This window comes from Brachyhypopomus gauderio, chromosome 11 (assembly GCF_052324685.1).
Source record: "Brachyhypopomus gauderio isolate BG-103 chromosome 11, BGAUD_0.2, whole genome shotgun sequence".
In the NCBI taxonomy this organism is placed as follows: Eukaryota; Metazoa; Chordata; class Actinopteri; order Gymnotiformes; family Hypopomidae; genus Brachyhypopomus; species Brachyhypopomus gauderio.
The window spans coordinates 4,569,129-4,593,884 of NC_135221.1; the positions used below are offsets into that span (position 1 = coordinate 4,569,129).

Sequence of the window (24,756 nt, forward strand, 5' to 3'; positions counted from 1 at the left end):
AATAAAGGAAAGGAAGTATTACGTTTTGATGTTTGTAGATCGGATTTAAAATTGAACTGAATTATTGTGAGTTCAGTCAGTCATCCAGAGCGTTATTTGATCTTCTGTTCAGGGCCATTCCCTCAGTGTGACAGAATGATTTAACTTATCCAACAGCCTTGTTCCAAGGATCAGTGCAATCACAGACACCCATCACAGTCCTTTGACCAAATCTATAATCTGCCAGTGTCAAAGCATATGTGTCCTTCAGATTCTTTCAGTACTGTGTGTGTGTGTGTGTGTGTGTGTGTGTGTGTGTGTGTGTGTGTGTGTGTGTGTGAGAGAGAGAGAGAGAGAGAGAGAGAGAGAGAGAGAGAGCACCTGTGAAAGGGAGAAAGAGAGAGTGACACAGAGAGCAGCCTGGAGCTGACTGCCTCCCCTGCAGAAGGCTGGGAGAGAATCGTCCTTCTTTGCTGATGTGTAAAGTATTGTAAGATCCATGGCTAGATGCCTGCTGGGACCTTCATAAATCATCTGCTGAAGAAGAGCTAAAGCCCACCTTTCAAGCCTGGTCATACTCTGTGCACTACATCATATCTCTCTCTCTCTCTCTCTCTCTCTCTCTCTCTCTCTCTCTCTCTCTCTCTCTCTCTCTCTCTCTCTCTCTTCCTATCTGACATACATACACTGGTGTTTGGGAACAGATAGTAGATTTAACCATGATAAGAAAGCATGCTGAGCTGCCTTTCTGCACATGTTCAACACACATGACATCTGGCCAGCCTGGAGAACACTACACGCACTGCCCAACCACTGCAGGCCGGGCCAGGAGGCAGACTGCAGATGGCTCACACAGAACCAGGAGAACTTTGCCCTAGGACATATTTGCCTGTCAGTCATTAAAAAGATGCTGTATCATTTTGTATCATTAAACTTAAACTAATTATTAAACTAATATTTATTCAACAAAAACTGATTATTCAACGTTCTTAAATGAATTATTATTATGTAATAGGAGCAGTTAAACAAGTGACTGGCACTGACTAAGTACTCCTCGGTGCTTAGCAGCGGCAGACAAGAGAGAGAGAGAGAGAGAGAGAGAGAGAGAGAGAGAGAGAGAGAGAGTGTGTGTGTGTGTGTGTGTGTGTGTGTGTGTGTGTGTGTGTGTGTGTGTGTGTGTGTGTGTCCAGGGTAATACATTCAGTTCTGCTTGTGTCAATGTCACACATTAGCTGACAGAATGGGGTGGTTATGAACAGCACTAACACTGTACATTAATTCTGAACCTTTACAGTTTTACAAACTAGTAACAAACTAATATTTTTTCACCACTGTACCGGTACAACTGATAATCAGACAGAATCTGCTTCAGGTCTGCTCTGTGGAGCCAGAAGGGCTCAAACACGGCTCAGAAAAACATCTCAAAGCTCAGCTTTAACTTGCACTTAACACGTGGTTGATACAAGTCTCTGGCCCATAAATATATCAGTCTTAAAACAACTAGACTTTGGAACACTGTGTTTTCTGCACAACACAAGACGTAATGTTTCATTCTGTTCCTGTTGTCCCAGTGCAATACCACCCAGACAGAAAATCAGTACCTGCCTAAAGACCTTTACCTAAACCTAAATGGGGGAAAATGAACCAGGATGTAGGCCCACTGATTTGAAAGGTTTTCAGCCCATTTTGTTGGGTGCATGGGAGGACACAGAATTAACTCGAAGGGTTGTTGTGTTGTTGGAATTTCCACATGCATTTTCACACGTTCCACCCCTGCTTTGCTCATGTTCGCTGTGCTGCACTCACATTATCCGGATTATCCCCGGGATTAAGGTGGAGAAAGACACATTTGCTGATTCGGGGCACGCAGAACGACCCAGTGGGAGATGAATGGGAGGTTCAGGTATGTGCAGCTGATAGTTTGGACCACTCACACCACACAGCTGTCAGAATTTTCCAGTCCTGTCTGAGATCCCATGTGGGTAGTCCATACATGTGCCTGGATGTTTATTCCTACAGGACTTGAAATGAAAGGACAACTACATATGTGTGCATGCATACACACACACACACACACACACACACACACACACACCAACCTCACTCTCTACAGCAGATTATGCCATTATGCAAAACCAGCAGATTGTGTGTGTGTGTGTGTGTGTGTGTGGTGTAAAGTACGTGGAGAGGGCGAATGCGGGTTGAAAGATGGATGAAGCCGTCATATATCACACGAGCACGTCTTCGTTTGGTTTCCCGTGGCTCCTGCACAAACACTTCAGCTTCAAGCGCTCCTGTGCTTACGGACGAGTGCTGCGTGGGGGCATCACGCGGTCTGGCGTCAACCCCGTGCCCCGCACGCACCTGCACGTGCTCATTAGTTCTCCTGCTGCTACGGCGACGGCATGAGGGCGTCTAGTCTCTACCGTTTTCACTCGCTACCACCCCGCGACCTTTGACCCCTCGTGACGGCTCCGTTCCGCATGTCTGCCCCTCCTCTTGGATGCAAGTGGTCGGGGGGGTGACAGTGGGCTGAGGGCACCTCGCTGATGAGGTCAGTGCAGAAACGTGCACCCCCTCGTGAAAGGGCACGTGAGTGACCGCGTGCGCTGCTTCTCATAAGCCCCCGCGAGCCTCCCCCTCCAGGGCTGATTGTGCCCTGTTACACAGACCCATTATCTGAGTAGCATCTTAAAAGTGCTTCACCTTGGTTCACGAGGACGCAGAAGCTTGACGAGGCTGGATCCAGAGATCCAGAGATCCAGCAGTAGGAGACGGGCCGTGAGGGCGCTCAGTCCAGCAGCTAGTGCACACTTTGTCTCGTTTTTGTAGACGCACAGGAGGCTCGGCCGCAAACAGTCTGTCGGCGTACAGCCAGCACAGTGGTGGTATCTGTAATGTGTAATCGCATTTCGGGTCATTCGGTCTCCGGTTCAAATCGAATCACGTTTCCATTTCCATTTCTCATTAGCAATCCCTGTTTGTAGCCCTGAGCATGGAGCGCGTTTGTGCCGTGTGACATTCTGAGAATGCATCTTTATTCTTTAGTAGGCGGACAGTGCTGTGTCAAGTCTTACTAATTTGAATCCCTTTTCTGTAGAAAATGGCTACAGAGGAGTGCACCAGAGGGCCCTTAAGGCCCCGTGAGACCCACTGCCTTCACTGCTACAGCAGCAGGGTAGCCTGCTGGCTATTGGCCCGTTTGCTTCCCGTCCACCAGAGCGGCACCGCTGATGGAGTGGGCGTGGCCCACGTGGCGTTGGGCGGGGTTACCACACGCCACACGGACCGGAACATGTTGACTCAGCGTGGCCCCTGGAGCAAGAATTTGATTGCATCCTTAGCGCCACCGTGTTCTTCCATCTATCCGTTTGTTGTCCGTCCGCAGCACGGCCTCCCTAAGCCCCCCCCCCCCCCACGGCCCCCCCTCTACAGCCCTGCTCACACGCAACCCTGACAGCTGCGCAGCCAACTGGGAAAATAAATAGAAACGACACCGACAAGCAGCTCTATTGTTGTGGGCCGTGGGGTGTGAATGTGGTAGCTATACGTGGTATAGTGGTGTGAGTGTTCCTGGATCATCGGCGGTGATGTCATCGCACAGCTAAGTCCCCCCCCCCCCCGAAAGACACGCGTTGACATTTCTGTTTCACCGAGCCGAAGTTTCACCTCCCATTTTACAGCGTGCGACTTTTTTGCGTTTGAACTACGTGTGAAGCGGACCTTATGTGCTGTGAGCTCTCAAGTTGGGATGCTTGTGGTTGAGCGCCGAATGGAAACACTGCTTTCCTGGACACCGCAGAAGAAAACAGCTCCTTTACAAATACAGGATTGCTTGTACTTACAAAAATATGGCATGTGTTCTATTAATTAGCCGTCTGTTTCATGACGAAGCTTTAGCATTTAGCTTAGCACAAACCGAGCTTTCATTTGGCTTCGTTTTAGACTGGCATGCATTTCATCAGTTCAGATGTGGCTTTGGGTTACACATTGTGGGTGACCGTTGAGGCAAGAACCTTGATTTCTGTGCTGACTGCCTCCGTGAGTGATGGGCTCAGAGGAGACCGTGGGCCTAATCACTGAAGTGCACCGGTGAAGCACTCTGCCAGCCACCTGCCTGTCAGATTTGCTCATCTTGCTATAATCTCACAGCAGTCAGCTTTAAATGATAACAAGCAGAAATGGGAACACATAAAGATGAGGCCTGTGTGTTCAGTGTCTTCTTAGACTTGGACAGGGTTGATGCTTTGAGACTTTGTTTTTAATCTCCAAGGGGCCAATTTGTACTGGACACTGTGTAAGAACTCGATCGGCGCATATAAACTTGACCAGTAATCCTAAAGAAATATTTCGCCATTCCTTCAGTATGTAAGGGTGGATGTTCCTTGTTCATGCAGAAGAGCTCGTCCTCCGAGCAGTGATGATGTCAGCGAGATGGGAGTCATTCAAAAGATGAACGCAGGACACAAGAAGAGTCATTCAGTGTAGGGAAAGGTCAGTGGGCCTCTGGGGATGAAGGACTAACCATTAATGATCAGTATCATGGCTGGACCCGGCCGTGCGTGTTGACGCAAAGACCTCTGGGTAGTCTGTGTCAGTGTCTGCAAGGTGCTCCCTATAAAGACAGGGACATGTGCTTTTCTGATACTGATTTCACATTTGCTGCTTGTATTCCTCCATAAGAGAAAACTAAAAAATTACCATCAAAAGAAGTAAACAAAATCAAAGTGTTAATGTGAATCGGCATTATAGGCCCTAGATTGAGCTTTGTGACACTGATCTGGTAGCCGACGTGCTTATGCGTTTAACGCACGTTCTTGACACCCTTCATAATGAGTTGATTTTTTGCACCTGACATATTCACCGTCATAGATCATGAACTTCTGTGAGCACCTGTGCTCGAGCTTTCTGCTGAAAGCGTTTATGAAAGTGCTAATGTGGAGGATGCTACATGGGTCCGATGGGATGCTGTCCCCACAAAGCGTGCTGAGTGTCTAGTGATGGACACTTCTCCTGCGGGTCTGTGAACTTTGATTCTCTGAGTGAAACTAATGGAGGGGGTGGTGCCTCCATCAGACTCTGACGTTCAGAGCACTGGTCTCCTGTACCAGTACCTTAGTTCTTATTTATCACATACTACCTATATATCAGAAAGCTATTATTATTTTGTAGCAAAATTATTTCCTTGGTTTTCGGAGTGCAGTCCTGGTGACTTGTATGAGCGTCCTGTCCGTTTGTCTGGAGTCAACAGTGTCCCGTCGGCCTCCCAGCTAATCTACATCCACCAGCAGATGAACTTCTCACAAGAGGCCCTCCCCAAACAGTGAGCTCACCCGTCCCTGTAACTCTCCCCCTAAACGTCTCCCTGCTGTCCTGTCCAACGGGTCTTTACACACCCCTGGTTTGCAGCCCAGATGAATGAGCGTGTGAGATCAAAGCCCTGCTGAAGAGCGCGGTACGCAGCACTGAGTGGGTTCTCGAGCGGCGGGGTGTGTTATGAGCTGACTACGCACGGGCCCACTCGATCGCTCCCTCGGACACTCGGCGCTGAGAGGATTGGCCTCTGACAAGCTTCCTCCATGCGCTACGGGAGTGGGGGAAAAAAACAGCGGGGAGCAGGCACCACAGCCGAGGGACGCTGTGTGCAGATGAACACGGATTAAACAGATTACATGGCAATCATCTGCATGTACTGCCGACAGCCCGAGGCGGAGACCATGCTGGAGATGCTCGTCCCTTCGTCTCCACATGCGTGATCTACGGCCAGATTAAAGAACCATGAAGGCCAAATGAAACACTAGTGGTCACCTAGTTATATATTAGGATTACATTTTTCTCCGGACAAGCTGTAGTAGGTCCTAAACGGGCCCATTACTTTACTGTAGCGGTAAAAACCATGAGCGTGGATGAGGAATGCGTTTCTGTTTGTCTCGGGTCCAAGATTCTGACCAACATCTGATATATTCATATGCTGAGTCACATTTGTACCCCGCTCTTGAAGACACGCTGCTAGATTAATAAGACGTTAACAGTGCCAACATTGTGCAGAATCCCTTTAGGTTCTATCAGCTGTTGAGTATGGTAAATAACATCCCAAGAAGTAATCTGAACGCTCACTGTTTTCTCCCTGAATCGGTATTGTGCAAGTGTGAGAAACAGCAGCTTGGAAACAGAGTTCTAACTTTAGCAGATAACGAGAGCCTTTAGCTCCAAACTGACCCACAGATGACGAGCCATTAAATTAATATCGGCTAATGTCTAGATAGTTAAGTCCCCATTAAAAACAGACAGTGATGTCAAAACAGGCTGGCGCCTTTGTAATTGCCTCGCCAGCTTTGATGCTGCCGTCAGAGAAGCTGTGGCGTGGGCCTCACCGAGGTTTCATTAGTGTGGATGACTCAGCTCTAGCATCAGAGGAGCCTCGTTGCCTCGACACAGGGGCAGAACGTACCCGCGAGAAGCTTCTCAGACGAACGTTTCTGGTTTCCCCCCTGTTCTCCTTCCCTGTTTGTCCCAGCGTCCGCCGGCCTTTCCTGGCTGTGGGCCTCGCTCTTGGACTCTTGGCACGAGTTGCAAGTCCGAGCCCCAGCCGTAGTGCCCCTGGCAACGGTCATTTGGTGTCGCGTGCCTCCCTGAGTGTCTCCGCTGCCGGCCACTTGGTGCGACAAGCTGAACAAGGGCGTGCGAAGCTACTGTTTTGTTCTCCGTTATCGGTTACCTCTCGTCTTCACTCGTCACAGCAAGCGTCATCATAATTAGGTCGCCGTGCCTTTTAATGCGTCACGTATTCGCGTGTCGTGTTTGCGTCAACACGAGGCACTTTGTTTTAGATTAACGTCCTTCTCGGGGCTCTAATAAACTTTGTTAGGGGAGCGAAAGAGCTGAACTCCTGGCACTTCTTCCCCTCAATCCTGCCAAAGCTTTTAGTTGCTTGCACAAAAGGGCAGTAATGCTTTGTAATGGCTATAAATCACATGAACCTGATGAATTCGTATGAGCTGCTGTTATGGTTCTTGTATGTGTGAGTCAGCATGTATATAAGTCTAATGTATATAAGTCTAATGTATATAAGTCTAATGGACCAGCTGATGGCATTTCTGCCCATTTAGGAACACTTGGGAAGTCTGTCCTTGAAGTTGCACACAGATGCTGGTTCATCACATTTAAAATGACACACATAATGTATCAGTGATGCCAAACTGCTCTCTCATGTGAGGACGAGTCAGAAACCGCAGTCATCACGGTCATCTTTAAACGCCACACACCTGTACCTTTCAGTGAGGGTGCAGCTTATATATCAAACACCGGGCCCACACAGTAGCAGTTCACATAGGAAAATGCAATCATTTTATACGAGCTCACAAATATCATTGGCAGGAAAATGTGTGAGTTCGGTATTCACTTACACTCCATCCATGAGGACACGAGGGAAGATACAGGGAATCTGGTGGTGGAGGTGGTGGGTGGTGGTGGTGGAGGTGGTGGTGGTGGTGGGGGGGATGTTGGTGGAGGTGGTGGTGATGGTGGTGGTGGTGGTGGAGGTGGTGGGGGGGTGGTGGTGGTGGTGGGGGGGATGTTGGTGGAGGTGGTGGTGGTGGAGGTGGTGGTGGAGGTGGTGAGTGGTGGTGGAGGTGGAGGTGGTGGGGGGGGGGGGGGGTGGTGGTGGTGGTGGAGGTGGGGGGGGGGGGGGGGGGGGGGTGTGCCACTCCCTTTTTCCTCCTCCTGCTCACACATGCCAGTTCAGTGTTAGGTCAGAGGTACAGCCTTGCTGTAAACCCAAATGAAGCTGTCATGGTGATAAATGAATGTAGGCAGAGTAAGGTCACTCTGTGCAGGCCTCACTGGACCTTTGTGTTAGTTTTTGAATGCCGTTTATCACTGCATCTTAATTAAGCACGGTCTTCCAAAGAGTAACGGCTCATCCACACAAAATCCACGCTGGCCTTTTATTTAGTCTCAAATTGAAATTTGAAAAAAGTTAATTGAATATTTGCTGCGCCCACACCAAAGAAGCCACAGATTAGTACGTGTCATATTCTATATTACTGCGGCTTAACAGCGGCACTGAAAACCTCTGCACACTTCTGGTACTTTTAATTAGTTCATACTTTAGCTGCACATTCTGCGTAATTCACTTGTCACATGAGCACGATGTGATGCTCTGTTTCTCCTGGTCTCAGTAGCCGACACTTCAGTCAGCTCCACCATGACGGAAAGTCTAGTTACAGGGACACATTCCAGTTGGATTTGAATCCAGTCAGTCGCAGTGGCCCCATCACGTGTCTGCCAGTGAAAGCCACACGTCCAAACTTTTACAACTAACCAGAGGCCACCAGAGGCCATTGGTCACGGCCTGCATGAACCTGTGTTAGTTATGTAAGCACTTAGCCATCGCATTTCCAGTAAAGAGGTCCTAATGCATCACTTAACAACAGTAAAAATTACAGGATAAACTTGAATTTGTCCTTTCTGAGGTAGATTAATCGACTGCGTTATTAAGAGTGTCCAGCTGGTATAGGGGCTGGTATAGGGCCGGTATAAGGGCAGGTATAAGGGCTGGTATAGGGGCAGGTATAGGGGCAGGTATAGGGGCAGGTATAAGGGCAGGTATAGGGGCAGGTATAAGGGCTGGTATAGGGGCAGGTATAGGAACAGGTATAAGGGCAGGTATAGGGGCAGGTATAAGGGCTGGTATAAGGGCAGGTATAGGGGCAGGTATAGGAACAGGTATAAGGGCAGGTATAGGGGCAGGTATAGGGGCTGGTATAAGGGCAGGTATAAGGGCAGGTATAAGGGCAGGTATAGGGGCTGGTATAAGGGCAGGTATAAGGGCAGGTATAAGGGCAGGTATAGGGGCAGGTATAAGGGCAGGTATAAGGGCAGGTATAAGGGCTGGTATAAGGGCAGGTATAGGGGCAGGTATAAGGGCAGGTATAGGGGCAGGTATAAGGGCAGGTATAAGGGCAGGTATAAGGGCAGGTATAGGGGCAGGTATAGGGGCAGGTATAGGGGCTGGTATAAGGGCTGGTATAAGGGCAGGTATAAGGGCAGGTATAGGAACAGGTATAAGGGCAGGTATAAGGACAGGTATAGGGGCAGGTATATGGGCAGGTATAAGGGCAGGTATAGGGGCTGGTATAAGGGCAGGTATAAGGGCAGGTATAGGGACAGGTATAAGGGCAGGTATAGGGACAGGTATAAGGGCAGGTATAGGGGCAGGTATAAGGGCAGGTATAGGGGCAGGTATAAGGGCAGGTATAGGGGCAGGTATAAGGGCAGGTATAAGGGCAGGTATAAGGGCAGGTATAGGGGCAGGTATAAGGGCAGGTATAGGGACAGGTATAAGGGCAGGTATAAGGGCAGGTATAAGGGCAGGTATAGGGGCTGGTATAAGGGCAGGTATAAGGGCAGGTATAGGAACAGGTATAAGGGCAGGTATAAGGACAGGTATAGGGGCAGGTATATGGGCAGGTATAGGGGCAGGTATAAGGGCAGGTATAGGGCCAGGTATAGGAGCAGGTATAGGGGCTGGTATAAGAGCAGGTATAGGGGCTGGTATAAGGGCAGGTATAAGGACAGGTATAGGGGCAGGTATAGGGGCAGGTATAGGAGCAGGTATAGGGGCAGGTATAAGGGCAGGTATAAGGGCAGGTATAAGAGCAGGTATAGGGGCAGGTATAGGGGCAGGTATAAGGGCAGGTATAGGGGCAGGTATAAGGGCAGGTATAGGGGCAGGTATAGGAGCAGGTATAGGGGCAGGTATAGGGGCAGGTATAGGAGCAGGTATAGGGGCAGGTATAAGGGCAGGTATAAGGGCAGGTATAAGAGCAGGTATAGGGGCAGGTATAAGGGCAGGTATAGGGGCAGGTATAAGGGCAGGTATAGGGGCAGGTATAGGGGCAGGTATAGGGGCAGGTATAAGGGCAGGTATAGGGGCAGGTATAGGGGCAGGTATAAGGGCAGGTATAGGGGCAGGTATAAGGGCAGGTATAGGGGCAGGTATAAGGGCAGGTATAGGGGCAGGTATAGGGGCAGGTATAAGGGCAGGTATAGGGGCAGGTATAGGGGCTGGTATAGGAGCAGGTATAAGGGCAGGTATAAGGGCAGGTATAAGAGCAGGTATAGGGGCAGGTATAGGAGCAGGTATAGGGGCAGGTATAGGAGCAGGTATAGGGGCAGGTATAAGGGCAGCTAGTGGGGCTGGTATAAGAGCAGGTATAAGAGCAGGTATAGGGGCAGGTTAGGTGTATTAGGTGTGCATGCTAGGCTTTATTGGTTATGGTAATAGCTATGAAACATGGTAGTCATTTACCAAGTACAAAAAGGTTGAAAAGGTTGCTGGGCTGAAAGAGATCTTGTCTAGAAAGAGATCTATTCAACAATGTGATGCTGTCTTATTAGTACTTGCTACTTAATCATGGCTGAGACTGGCAATATCCTTTTCTACTATGTTGAACAAACTTGTGTGTCTGAGCATGAATGAGAAAAGCCTCACCTCACCCTATGAAGTGATTCTTCATTTACATATATCCTCAGTATAGGGTACATTGGCCTGCTGGAACATTGGTGGTTCACACCATTAAGGCATCGTTCCTCTGGGATTAGCTCCACCTGGCTCTCTCCAGTCTTATGAGATGGCTTTAGTCATGTGGCCCTCTCCACGTTCCATCTGGTTCACTCCGGTTTGACAGCACTTTATGCCTCTGGAAGAGGTTCCAGCTGGAAAAGGGTCCTGGCACGGGGGTTCAGCTGAACGGGGCTGCAGCCTGAGATCGGATGTGGGCCACTGAGCCCCCCTGCCCCGTGGAGGACGACGCCTTCGCTTTCGGCTGGAGTTGATTTGAGTGCCTGGCTGGGGTGTTGCGGGCCGGCCGTTTTCTTGTGGCTGGGAGTGAGAAAGCGACAGTGGGCCTGGATGTGAGGTGTGGAGGCTGGCGAGGCTGACAAAACACCTTTGAGGAGGCTTTTAGTTACGGCCTGGTTCTTGCTGACAGAGATGCTTTGCATGTGTGGACTCTGGAGAAGCCACATAGGGTGTGTGGGTTCCAGTGCAGGGGGTGTGCAAGGTGTGTGTACCTTGGGGAGAACGTTGTACTGAATGTGCGTTCTGGCAAGCTCTTAGGTATCTGTGGTCCCTGGTAAGGGCAGAGTGTGTCTAGTCGCTGATAAATGCCGTGTGCAGAGTGTGTGTGTGGGCTCTACCAAGCAGCTGTGCAGGATGTGGTTAGGTGAGCACTAGATCAGCAACTAACGTACTATAAAATTGGCTTACGTCATATTTGTACAATCTCTCTGATTGCATTGTTCCACCACAGGGTCACTGAGGTCTAAATACGCCAGCTCAATTGTTCACATGCACTGTAAAATTCCTTATTTAGCTCTTAATTTGTAGGAAAGCTTGGGAAACTGTTCTGTAAACAAGCCCACATTTCCAGACACGCATTTCCTGAAACAATTAAGGCTGTGATGCAGACGCCTCGGTGAGAAATACGATGTGACATTCTGCTGGCACTAATCTCACTCCTACCTTGTTACTTTAGTCCCAAACTATAGATCCAGATAAACAACAGGTCCCAGATCAGCACAAGAATGCTCCTTGTTTGTTTTGGGCCAGCGCTGATGGCTTGTTTGCGTAGTGCTTTTCCAATGAGCTCAACAAACAGATCAGACAGCTCATTAGGGAGACCTGGCACTCTCGATGCAGCCAGACTTGGAGCTGCGCGTTTGCCGATCTCATCGCCAGACAGCGATCGTGCAGGAGTGTGTGCATGGTGGATTCCTCTGGAAAGTCTTTCACAGCCGGTTTTCTGTCATAAAGAAAGCCACAGAATCCTCCCGACTGCTGAAGCAGAACTGGGGAACAGCAACAGCGTGCTGCAGGATCTTAGAAAAGTGCTTTGGTGCACTTTCTGTCCCATTGTTTTTCGCAGTGTCATGTAAATTGCTACGCTGGGAAATGTGTGCAAACGGAGACACTTCCCTGTAAATCTTTCATGCCACTTAAACTCTGTGAGCCCAATTTTCCACAGGGCTGTTGGCCTGAACGATGAGGCTGCAGCCATCATTCAGGAGCTTGATGTGATTGTCGGTCCTATCCTTGAAGCTTATGTGGTTTGAGGACACGGCGAATTTACTGTTGTGGAGATCTGACACACTATAACTCATACAACTCCATAGGATGAAGAATTAAGCTACCACCAATCAGTATCATTGACCAGTGTCTTCCCTGTAAAATTTAGGACGCCCGTCATCTGTTTGAGGCTGGCAACATAAGTTGTCGCTGTCCATCATTTTAACCCTTCCAACATTACGCACCACTCAGCGAGAGGCTTTCAGCACCATGGACAAGGACACCTGTCCTCACTAAACTGATATGGCAGGGGCAAAGAGCCGTTGATTGAGACCCATCATCCCGTTGGCTGACAGCTCATTTTGGGAGGCGTGGCTTATGGGGAGAACAGTGAACCGCCCATCCATCAGACTCCCCATGGCCCCACCATACCCTCCCCATTCATGGCCAGCTCGCCTCTCCTCCTCCTCACTGGTTGGCAGGCCGTAAAACACAAGCCCCAGCAGGGCGTTTTTCATTTTTATTGCCTCTGATGAGCCTGCAGTTAACATGGCCATTAATAACCATGGGTGGAATTAGGCCTTCAGATGAATTCGGGGAAGAGGGCAGACTTGAGAGTTTTATACCGAGTAGCTTCTTTTTCTCAGAGCAGGTAGATGCAAAGGAACAAGTACTAGAAAATGTCATCAGACACTGCAGAGTTGTAATATTCTTTAGACATTGGAGGATCAACATTGTGGCTGCATCACTCTCCTAAGTGGAGGACTCAGCCCAGTAATTGAACAGGAGTTCAAAAAGCATTTGCTGGCAGGGTGGACTGGACTGGACAGAATGGGCAAACGCCCTGTCCTTCATAGAGAGACACCAGCAAATGTATTAGCCAGATGTGTTGGACTATGAGCTAGCTAGCATTCAACATAATATTATGTTCAAACACAAAGAATAACTATTGTGAACTCTCACCTGTGAAAGATGATTACTCAAGATCTGGTTTGTGTCTGTCAAATTGCTTCTGTCCCAAGATATACACAACAGCACATTTTTTCCAGGCCATTTTGGTAGTTATGACAGATTGCCCAGACCAATATAGCGATGGCATTCACGTATGTTGCAGTGGCCAATGCGGCTTCTATACGTATATAATTGTTTGTACCATAGTTGATGAAACGTTTAGCACCGTTAGTAAATAAAGTCATTACTGGCCTCACCTCAGATGAACCATGTGCACTTTTCACTTTTCTACAAGTAGTTCTGTCATGGCACAGAACTGAGAAACGTTAATGGCACAAATCACTGAGTGTGTACCAGCCTAGTCACTCACATCATCTCTTGTGGATTGTGGACAGTGATGTGTTTTGGAGTGTGTTCCTACAGGCCCCCGTACACCTTGAGTGAACAGTGAGCTGTGTGAAACCGGAAAGCTTTTTTTTTTCTTTGAGGAAAGTACTACCAAAAGCAGCTGGGTAGAATAAGTAATTCCTTTGAGTGGAAGCCCAGAAACGCAGCTGCCCAGGGCCTGGGCCTCCTGACCTCTGCTGTGTCACTGAAACTGGGCCTTCTCAGTCTGCTGCTCATTCAGTGCAAGTGTGACCTATACCTCTGCTCACAACAGTCAGTGCGAGGTTACTTTTCAAAAGGTTAGCGCATGCACCTCCTACCTCTGCGAGTCTCAACAAGGAGATGCGTAATATAGCGGTCTGATGGTGCAATATTTTTAACAGTGTGGTTATTTATTTATTTTAAAAATAAATGTTCTCCTAGTTTCCAAGAATGGTACATGAGGCAGCTTCACAAGTTTCCTCTTATCAGAACTTTTGAATGATTTCCGCTCCCTTGCTGGGCTCCGAATAGAACAGGGCACCTGCCAAAGCTCTTGAATTTCACATGGAACCAAATTAGTTCCAAAGTGTGTGTCTGTGCATGTGCGTGTGTGTGTGTGCGCATGTGTTCCTACGGGTGGATGCACGTGCACATGTTTGCATGCGCATGTGAGCGAGTTTCATCTTCTTATCCAAAGTTGAACCACAGGAAGGTGACACGTCGTTTAAACGTGCATTCATATTTTGCCTCTTAATAGTAAGCTTTTGGGGAAGCATGTCTTTGGGGCACAATTATCACAACACAAGAGCATCGTCTCAACACTAGGTTTTTGACCTGGATCTCCCTAGTGTACTTTGTAGCTATAAAAAAGTCTTTATTAATTTCAAAAGAAAGTAGGTTAAGGGACCTGCTGTCCACGAAGACCTCTGTGAAGGCCTCCTGTTTTAAGTACCTGTAGAAATGCAATGAACATGGACCTAGTGCATATAGGTGGGTCTAAAGTCGGGCCTGGGCCCCATGTGGTGCATGGTGCTGCAATGTTTTCTTCTGCTATCTCACATAGACATTCAGGCTGTGGAGTTTTACACAAGACCATTTGACATGATACTGTAGGCACGGGAGACCCTTATTACTAGACTGAGGTAGAATTCCAAATACCTGAATACACAAAGACATCTTGTGTAACCTTGTGTTGGGGTGTGAGAGTGACTGCATGTGTGTGTGTGCATGAGATTGTCAGTGTCCTGTGTATAAATGCACAATTTCAGTTATTTACTTAGTTTTATTTTATTTTATTTCATTTTTTTTGGGGGGGGGGGGGGTGGATGAAAAAATAAGAATGAGATCACTTTTAGCATTCATCAGATACATATTTACAGTTAAAAACAGATTTAAAAGGCTTAAATATTGGAATCTCTGCATGAGTCTCCCATGTATTGGACGCTAATGGCTCTGTGCATGGCGTGTGTGAAGTCCTCCTGGCTAAAGAGCGGCTTCCTCCCCCGGCGTCCTGCACACATGCATGGCCTGCGCTCCGATACCTGCGAACGTTCGTGTGGAAGGTGAAACGTGACTGCGTGGGGGGACAGGTGCCCACGGTCACAGCAGCGCTTGTGAGCGTCAGGCCGGGAGGATCACGCTGCAAAACGTGGGGCTCCGTGACGGACGAGCCCTTCACCCCCCCCCCCCCCCCCCCCCGCGATCTGCTCCGATTTATCCTCCTCTCCCCCTCCTCCCTCCCTCCCTCCCTCCCTCCCTCCCACTCATTTGGGTTCACTAATTTGTGATTTACTGCATATTAACCCTAATAGTCTCTCTGTTCTCTCTGTTTATCTCTTTCTTCACGTTTGACTGGCTTTTCTTTTATTGTTTATACTTCTCTCTCTCTCAAACAAGCTACGGAGTGTTTTGTTATTGTTACTGCTGTTGCATTTGAAAGTGTGCCACACCCCTTTTTCTTCTTTTCCATTCTCCGCCCCCCTTTTTTTTGGTGTGCTGCCTGTGGATCTTCTGTTGCTCTGAGCACCTTCGCCCCGCCCCCTTTCTCTAACCCTGCCTTCGTCTCGTTGCGGCCCCGCCCACAGTCCAGGATGACGCTGATCCAGGTACACAGGAGTACATTATGCTGCGGCAGGACTCCATTCACTCCGCGGATATAAGGACTAAAGGCTCCTCCCCCTTTCGCGCCAAGTGTCACGAAATCTTCTGCTGCCCCCTGAAGCAAGTCGTCCTCAAAGAGAGCGCCGAGCCCGAAGGTTTGTCCGCAACGCACCCACGCTCGCTTCGCCGCTGGTTCCTTCCATATGCTTTTTGTTTGTTTGTTTGTTTGGGTTGTTTTGTTTGTTTGTTTTTTTGCTTTGGTTTTATTTTTCTTTGCCCTATTGAAAAGTATTTCTGTCCTAACCCTCTCCCAGTTGTGTGTGTATGTACGTGTGTTTGTGTGCTTGGAGAGTGCTTCAAGTGTGTGGTGTTCCTTTGGGGATGCCCTCCTCCGGTGTCGTGTGTGTGTGTGTGTGTGTGTGTGTGTGTGTGTGTGTGTGTGTGTGCACGTGTGTGAGCGAGCGTGCGTCATCTGTTTGAGCTTCGTCCCTCGTGGTCCACATATCCCGGGGTGATCGGAGGCCTGGGTTCATGGTTTCTCATGCATGCGCTGGTCAAAAGCCACAGATGACTGGGGCGGGTCACAGAGCACAACCGCCCCCCCTGTACCTCCACCCTGTACCTCCACCCTGTACCTCCACCCTGTACCGCCCCCCTGTACCTCCACCCTGTACCTCCACCCTGTACCGGCCCCCGTACCTCCACCCTGTACCTCCACCCTGTACCTCCACCCTGTACCTCCACCCTGTATCGCCCCCCTGTACCTCCACCCTGTATCGCCCCCCTGTACCTCCACCATGTACCTCCACCCTGTACCGCCCCCCTGTACCTCCACCCTGTACCTCCACCCTGTATCGCCCCCCTGTACCTCTACCCTGTACCTCCACCCTTTACTGCCCCCCTGTACCTCCACCCTGTACTGCCCCCCTGTACCTCCCCCCTGTACCTCCACCCTGTACCTCCACCCTGTACCGCCCCCCTGTACCTCCACCCTGTACCTCCACCCTGTACCTCCACCCTGTACTGCCCCCCTGTACCTCCACCCTGTACCTCCACCCTGTATCGCCCCCCCTGTACCTCTACCCTGTACCTCCACCCTGTACCTCCACCCTGTACCTCCACCCTGTATCGCCCCCCCTGTACCTCTACCCTGTACCTCCACCCTGTACCTCCACCCTGTACCGCCCCCCATGTACCTCCACCCTGTACCGCCCCCCTGTACCTCCACCCTGTACCGCCCCCCTGTACCTCCACCCTATATCGCCCCCATGTACCTCCACCCTGTACCTCCACCCTATATCGCCCCCATGTACCTCCACCCTGTACCGCCCCCCTGTACCTCCACCCTGTATCGCCCCTCTGTACCTCCACCCTGTACCGCCCCCCTGTACCTCCACCCTATATCGCCCCCATGTACCTCCACCCTGTACCTCCACCCTATATCGCCCCCATGTACCTCCACCCTGTACCGCCCCCCTGTACCTCCACCCTATATCGCCCCCATGTACCTCCACCCTGTACCTCCACCCTATATCGCCCCCATGTACCTCCACCCTGTACCGCCCCCTGTACCTCCACCCTGTATCGCCCCTCTGTACCTCCACCCTGTACCTCCACCCTGCTGCTGCTGACATTAACACAATACATTACACAAGTAGACTGTAGCTGCACAAACAGCTCGCACCTTCTCCCACGTCCCCATTCCAATATGCACATACTACTTGTGTTAGCCCCGCCCCTTCCCGGCCTGTGGCCTTCTTCATTGGTCCATGTCCTGTTTCTTCTTCTCTGCCTTATGTACACAGTCCCTGTTTGTCCTGCACCCTTCGTGTCCCTGAAGACCTTTCCGCTTTGCCTTTGTTACACTGGACATAAGAGGACGTACATGTACGTACATGTGCGAGGACATGGCACTCAGGACAACCCCTGAGTCCCATCGCCACTGCGTGTCCTCACCCTCTCCTCTCCCAGTCCTGTCCCTCTGCTGTCCTCGTCCTCTCCTCGTCCTCCCCCACCAATGCTTGCTCATGACCGTGAGTAACCGAGGGCTCCATGCACAGAACGAGCCCGTGTGTGTGTGTTCATGGTCCTGGGGGCAGCGTGATGTCCGGAGAGAGCGGGCTTGGCTTTATCTGCTCCCTGCGTCTGCTTTTGCTGGAATCATAGAGTTTTAAGGCAGCAAATGTGAAAGCATTTTCCTTTTCAGATCATCGGGCCACTGGGTAAGCCATGAAACGTTTTAAATGAAGTCACGCAGAGATCCGCTTCGTGGCCTTTGTAGTGCACGCGTGAGCGCTGATCTGTCAGAATGGCTGCGAAGCAGACAGGGTGAGCAGAGAGGCGTCTAGCTCCCAGCAGACACGTGGTGTGGTGGGTATCTACGGTGTCCTTCTGTATGGGGAGGTTGGCAGGATTGCTCCAGTGTGTGCACGCATTTTGGCAAGGAAGAACACCCCTGTGCTCTAGCAAGGTCTAGGTAATCTGTCAAAACCAGATCTTTTTGAGGAAGAGACTGCATCACAGTGAGAGTCAGACAGACAGACATAGCGCGAGAGAGAGACAGAGAGAGAGAGAGAGATTATAGAGAGAGAGACTATAGTACTACAGATCTATTATTCAGTTTAACTGCGCCTCTGCGTGGACGTGACTAAATTTCTAAAGGAACGCCAGCGTCTTACGTAACATGTTCTAGGGGAGTATCATTAGGATCAGAGGGACTGATGCATGTCTGAACATGGGGTCCCTCTGCAGTCTGGCTCATCTGGGACCTGCACGTACGCATGCGTTGCCCAGGCTGCTAACAACTGCAGCTGATGTTCTCCTAGTTAGAAGATGTTTCGGACACCTTAACTGCTCCTCTGATCATAATCTCGTCTCACAACGCTACCTGCTACTGCAAATGCACACACACACAGTCTTGTAATATTAACTTTTATTACCAGCTATTTCTACTGACTTGGGTATAACATTAGGGAAAAATGATCTGGACTAAATAATATGCGCATAGACCTAAACATCAGGACACACACATACACACACACACACACGCACACATGCATACACATACACACTCACACACACACACATACGCACACACACACACACACACACACACACACACACACACACACACACACGCATGCATGCAGGGCCACATACAGATACACACCCACCTCACACAGGAAGTGTCCAGATTCATTATCCAGATTCCCAGAGCTCCACAGATCACATCACCTGTCCTCAGGCTTATGAGCTTCCTCTTCCTCTCCCTCTATCTCTCTCTCTCTCTTTCGCTCTCTCTCTCTCTCTCTCTCTCTCTCTCGTTTCTCTCTGGTCTCCCTCTAAACACAAGCCTCTTCTACTTCTTCTCACACCCATGGATCTCTCTCTCTCTTTCTCTTCTTTCATTGTGTTCCCTCTTTTTATCCCCCTCCTTCTCTTTTGACATCTCAGAGTCAGAACTCCTCCAGTACCTGCTGGGGTTCTGGGATGTACTGGACCTGCTCTGGGGTTCTGGGATGTACTGGACCTGCTCTGCCTTTTGCTCTTTTATCAATAATTGGAAAGCGGAACAGCTTTGGATGGTTTATCTTCCACTGCACACTCCCCTTGTGGGCGGACTCGCCAGGACACCTACTCCGCTCTGCTCGGCCTGCTGGGTTATCTGTGGGCCAGTACGGTGCAGCAAACCCCAGAGACACCCTGCCCACTGCCCCGCCCACTGCCCCGCACACAGGCTTCATCTTCCTTGCCTAGCCCCTGTAGCTGTGCTCTGATTGGACCTCGCTGCACATCGACGCATACTCACGACCTCAGTGTCACCTCTCAAACAGGGGTCCTTTATTCATCTCACCAACCACACTTATCAATAATCCAATTAGCCCCTTCCCCACCTATGAAGCCCGTGTGCAGATAGCAGTATATGAGATCAGCAGAGTCATGATTAGGTTATAGTCCGCTCCCCATCAGTCGTGGCCACTTTCTCCTTTACCACTGAGCTCAGCACCTTTACGTACAATTCAGTTTATTAGATGAGCCGCTGTCGGCTGCATGTAGCCGCTGCAATCTGGTGACTGGTTCCTCGTTGGCCAGATGAAGCCAGCCGTCCTGCCTTCGTTCTAGATGTTTTAACTTAACAGACGCGACACGTGTGTGCTGTTTCCTGTTCTCTGCGATCAGACATCTGCACCATCTCTGGTCTGATTCATCAGACCGACTCTCTGCCTCTAGTTTAGCTCCGTGCTGCTTTCTTTTCAAGATCAGGCTCCAGCTATTTATGGAAACAGGTGCATAAAATAGACACGAGCAGTGCATGAATAAGTCATGGTTATGGTAATCTAGAGAGGCAGAGGACTGGCACAGCAGTCCAGTGGTCACAGAGGGTCAAAGTCACTTCATAACGGAGCCAGTGTAAGAACACGGAGGAGTCCCAACCACACACCCGCCGAGAGACAGAGACAGAGACAGAGAGACGCTGTAAGGGTCGGGGGGAGGAGATCTGCGTTCCTGAAGAACCTGCTTCTGTTCATGGTCTCCAAAGAATGGCTGAGCACTGCAGACTTGGGCCGAACAAGGCCGCCTGACCCCCCCACCATAACCTCAGCACGCCCTCTCACCCAACGACAACCTCAATTATAAACCTCCCCACCCCACACAGGTGGAGCAGTGGTGCTAACAGTACCTCCATCTTACTCCATCTGAATGTAGTATCCCCATTTTCCCTCGACATGCTGGTAGTGTCACTACATCTTGAACTTAGTAGTTTTTAGGTATGTACAGTTAGGTACTTATCCAGGAGCAGAGTAGCATCGATAAATGCTATAGTTATGTTGTCTTATTGTAAATATAATGTAATGATACATATATCTATATAAATTATTATAAATATTTTAGTCCATTAGTTATGCAGTTGTTTTCTGGCAATTGGCAGAAACAGGAGGCGTGACTGAAAGGTGAGACCTATTGCTGTTGAAACCACATTTCTATTAAAGCATAATTGATGTGGGCAGCTGCCTCATTAATTTTTTTAATTAACAGACATCTAGCTAGCATGGATGTTATTTCAGTTTAGGGACGCTAATCTGGGTGTGTGTTTTGTTGCTAACTCCATGTATAGCACATAACGTATAGCACGTAACGTATAGCAACGCTGTTAGGCAGCTTGCCGCAACACTGCAGATCAGGCCTGGAAGTGTTGGTGATGTAGAAATGAGCAAAGAGTGTTTTCAGTACGCCTGAGTAGGATGAAAACATGACTCAGCAAAACCACACAGTGATAAGTCTGTTCTATAACATAATGTTGATTTAAGAAATATATGAAATAATATCTAAGGCAAAGAGAAATATAGAAAAATAGCGATAATAATGAAACGAAAAAATACTCGAAAGTGAAATGTTCTTTTTCCAAGAGAAACTTGAATGTACAGTAATAGAGGTGTATATATAACTCATAGACAGTCTTGGCCATAAACTTCCGCAGAAGTGGGGGGGGAGAAAAAGCTCAGTTTCCCCCGGGCTCCAGGGAAAGCTGTCTGGCAGCACTGAAACTGCCCACCCCACTGCAACACACCCTGACCCACATCAACAAACACCTCGCCACCTACAGCTCTATCAGCCTGAGACAGATGGTGTCTTACCGATTCGCCAGCTCCCTGTTGCTAACAACTTATATAGAATCAGACTTTTATTTATTTATTTGTTTGTTTGTTTATTTATTTTTCCAGACCAAGGCAGTAGGCATTCGTTAAGCATGATAGCTTGGAGCAGAGCTGGTAGGGGGTCTCCTCCGGTGGCTGGCTTTGTCTCCCAGTGTATCCTCTGGCTCTCTGAGAAGTCAATACGTCAGCCGGAGTATAAACACTGCTGAACCCTTGAAGCAGAGCAGAGAGACGCTCTGTGTGGTCAGCACTTCAGCCTGGCAGAGGAGTGTGTATACACACACACACACACACACACACACACACACAGCTACTGTGCAGGAGAGCAACAGTGTCAGAAGAGAATCCATCAGCACTGACAGTCTCGCTCTAATGCTGTGGACTAGGTCTCTGGTGTTCGCAGTGCAGGGGCGAGTGTGTGTTGCCCTGAGGGACGGTGAGAGCCAGGAAGCTTCGTCTCTCCCTCCGCTGAAGCTCGTCCAGCCCTCCAAACCTCACATTCCACTTTCGGGATGATGTCTGATAAGAGGTGCAGTAGATCAAACATTTGATAAAGAGCAACAGAATGTGTGAATTGGACCATGTTTGCAGCCAGTGGGCCCTGAGCCAGGCATGCCCACCTCCCTCTCTCCCTCTCTCTCTCTCTCTCTCCCCCTCATTCCATGTCCCTGCCTGGTCTCTCATGCTGAGTCATCTCCCCACTCGTTTTCAGATGATCCCCTCATTCCTCAGTCTGCTTCACTCCCCCCTCCTTCACACTCTCCTGGTGAGAAACTTGGAGCAGAGGGTGGCTGAGAAGTGCCGTTCCTCCGTGGAGAGCGTCGCACCAGCAGAGCGGAGCTCGGTAGAGCGTCACACCGGCACAGCATCGCAGCTGCAGAGCGGAGCTCGGTTGCCACTCGGCGACTGGCGACTGGTGGCGTGCGGACGTGATGCTGCTTGTTTCTGTGTTTTCGCCATTAAGTTTGGCGCCACTGACTGCTCTTCAGTCAGTAAACCGCATGGTTTTCGTCTTTCTTGTGTGTGTGTGTGTGTGTGTGTGTGTGTGTGTGTGTGTGTGTGTCTTGGCTTACCTCTGTTCTAAACAAAGATTGTGTGGATTTGTGCACACACATCTGCACATTACTTATGGAGGTTGGCAACATCTGTTCTCTTGGCACAAGTGTATGGCCACGATACCAACAGAAACGCCACAAGGCATTTTCTCTCTCTCTCTCTCTCTCTCTCTCTCTCTCTCTCTCTCTCTCTCTCTCTCTCTCTCTCTCTCCCTCCGCCCTCTCACTCTCTCTCTCTAACACACACACACACACACAAACATAAGCATGGTTACTCACAAAGGGTGTACTTTGTACTCATGAAAGAGATGCACGCACGCAATGGCACGCACACAGACACACACACACACACACACACACACAAACACATACACACACACACACACACACACACGATTGTCCCCCATGCAGACGTGGAACATCAGGGCAGAGGCACAGACGTTTGGGCTGGGCTACATGTGAAGGTCTGTGTGTATCTGCGTGTGAAGGTCTGTGTGTATCTGCGTGTGCTCCTGTGTGTGAAGGTCTGTGTGTGTCTGCCTGTGAAGGTCTGTGTGTATCTGTGTGTAAAGGTCTGTGTGTGTCTGCCTGTGAAGGTCTGTGTGTATCTGCCTGTGAAGGTCTGTGTGTATCTGTGTGTGAAGGTCTGTGTGTGCTCCTGAGTAGCATCTCGAGTCTTGGTCTGCAACGATTCGCACACACACACATACACACACACACACACACCCGATTTGCCACGTGGGTTCAGGCTTCCGGGCTGCAGGAGGAAACGTGTGTGTGTGTGACCCGGCGAGCGGCGCTGCAGAGGGTCTGTTCTGCTGCTTTAACTGAACTGAGACTAATGGCCACGGGAGGTTTTCAGAAGATCACTGAACGCTCCTGCCCAGTATCTCAGCTTGGCGGCTGGGCACGTTTCTAACGGCTCAGCCGTCGCGTCCTGTGTAGCTCACGTGGAAAAGTCCGAGCCGCGTGACAACGGGAGAACCTCGACTGTGCACAGCAGTCCAGAACTGAAACCCCACAAGCTGCAGTCTTTGTTTAGTTTTTTTGCTGCTGTGAGATTCCTTGCACCTGTGCCATGTCTTTCTCCGTCGTGTTGCAGTACCTTTCTCCGGTGTGCAGGTCTGCAGCGGGACTCACTCACACACATTAAGCAGTGTCTTCCCGTGTGCTTCGGCCCTGCGCTCTTCCACTCTGGCTCTAACCACACGAGCTAGTTGAGCTGCGGTAGGGGCTACAGCGCAAGCCACGTTTCCAGGCTTGTTATTGGAGCAGCTATTTATAGCTCACCCTGCAGGCCTGCTCGACTGGGAGAGGAGCTCGTAGCTCCTGATCTGTGGCTGGAACTCGCGCTCCATCTCGGGTGGGGGAGGAGGGTGGAGGAGGAGCAGGACGGAGGACACGCACGGGTCACCGCGCGAGGCTCCACCGCACACTCATCTCTGCGCTGCCACGTTGGTGGTTTACGGAGTGCCAGACGCGCGTGGGATCGCACGTGGGTCTGATGTTAAAGGATTCTCACTTAGCGGCTCTGCACAGACTGTGATTGATGTGGGATTCTTGGTGGCGTCTATCCGTGAATCCAGACTGTTAGCCGGGGGAATTCGCTCCTGGACGTATTCCGTAGGTGAGCCCCCTAGAATGCGCTGTGGGATGAGCTGTAGTGTCACAGTGAACATTTAAACACAACCCCGCCTTGTTCTTTCTTCACGAGAATGATAGAGAGACGTGTGGCTGAAAGACACTTCCCCAGAGAAGAGCTATTTATTCGTTTCCAGACGGGAGAGACGCACGTCCGCAGGGAAACGGAGCTGCCGGTTCGGTTAACAGCGCGGCGAGCTCGAACGGAGCCCGACCGTGTTCCTGTTACAGACACACGTCCGCACGGGGTGACTGGTGTTTAAATCAGCAAAAAGGCCCGTGACAATGACAGCGGGCTGTAGGAGAACCGTGACGAACCTCACAGCAGGATCACCTGAAGCTTTTCCGTCCTGTTCTGAACAGTTCCTGCCACACACACATTACATTTGCCATCCCTGTAACAGACGCTTTGTATTGAGATAGTTCACCCTCCATTCAGTCGTGAATCTGGGTGTTATTAATATTTTTTAAAGCTGCTAATGCCTTCCAGATGAGGCTGAAGGAGCCCATGCAAAATCACTTACATTAGCATCGTGGTATATTAGTGGTAGAATAAATATGATGGAAGTTGGATAGTGGAGAGTGCAAATAAGTGAGTGACAGCAGTTACACACACACACACACACACACACACACACACACACACACACACTGTTGAAGGAGAGGCACTCACCAGACCAGCCTCTAACACACACCCTCTATCAAACACACATCCTGTATCAAACACACACCCTCTATCAAACACACATCCTGGTCTGAGAAAACTGGTGTTCAGAAACCTCGGACTCAAACCACTCCATCTATTTACTTGTTTCTCGGTTTTAAACTTATTTATTTATTATACAACCACAAATAGCTGTATGCATGAATTTTTAGCTATTTCAGTAAATACTGTATATCTAGTAACTATTCATCCTGTCTATGATTTTCATCT

The 24,756-nt window shown here is 49.7% G+C and overlaps 1 protein-coding gene across 3 annotated transcripts in view; it reads left to right on the plus strand.

Moving 5' to 3' along the window:
• Positions 1–24,756, plus strand: part of fgf13a (fibroblast growth factor 13a) — a 99,339-nt gene that overhangs the window by 40,052 nt on the left and 34,531 nt on the right. For 2 of the 3 annotated variants that reach the window (XM_077021182.1, XM_077021183.1), the window contains exon 3: positions 15,454–15,624. The exons of the other annotated variant lie outside the window; for it this stretch is intronic. In XM_077021182.1, the coding sequence (XP_076877297.1) occupies positions 15,454–15,624 (171 nt within the window). The remainder of the gene's footprint in view (positions 1–15,453; positions 15,625–24,756) is intronic. 3 annotated transcript variants of the gene reach the window in all.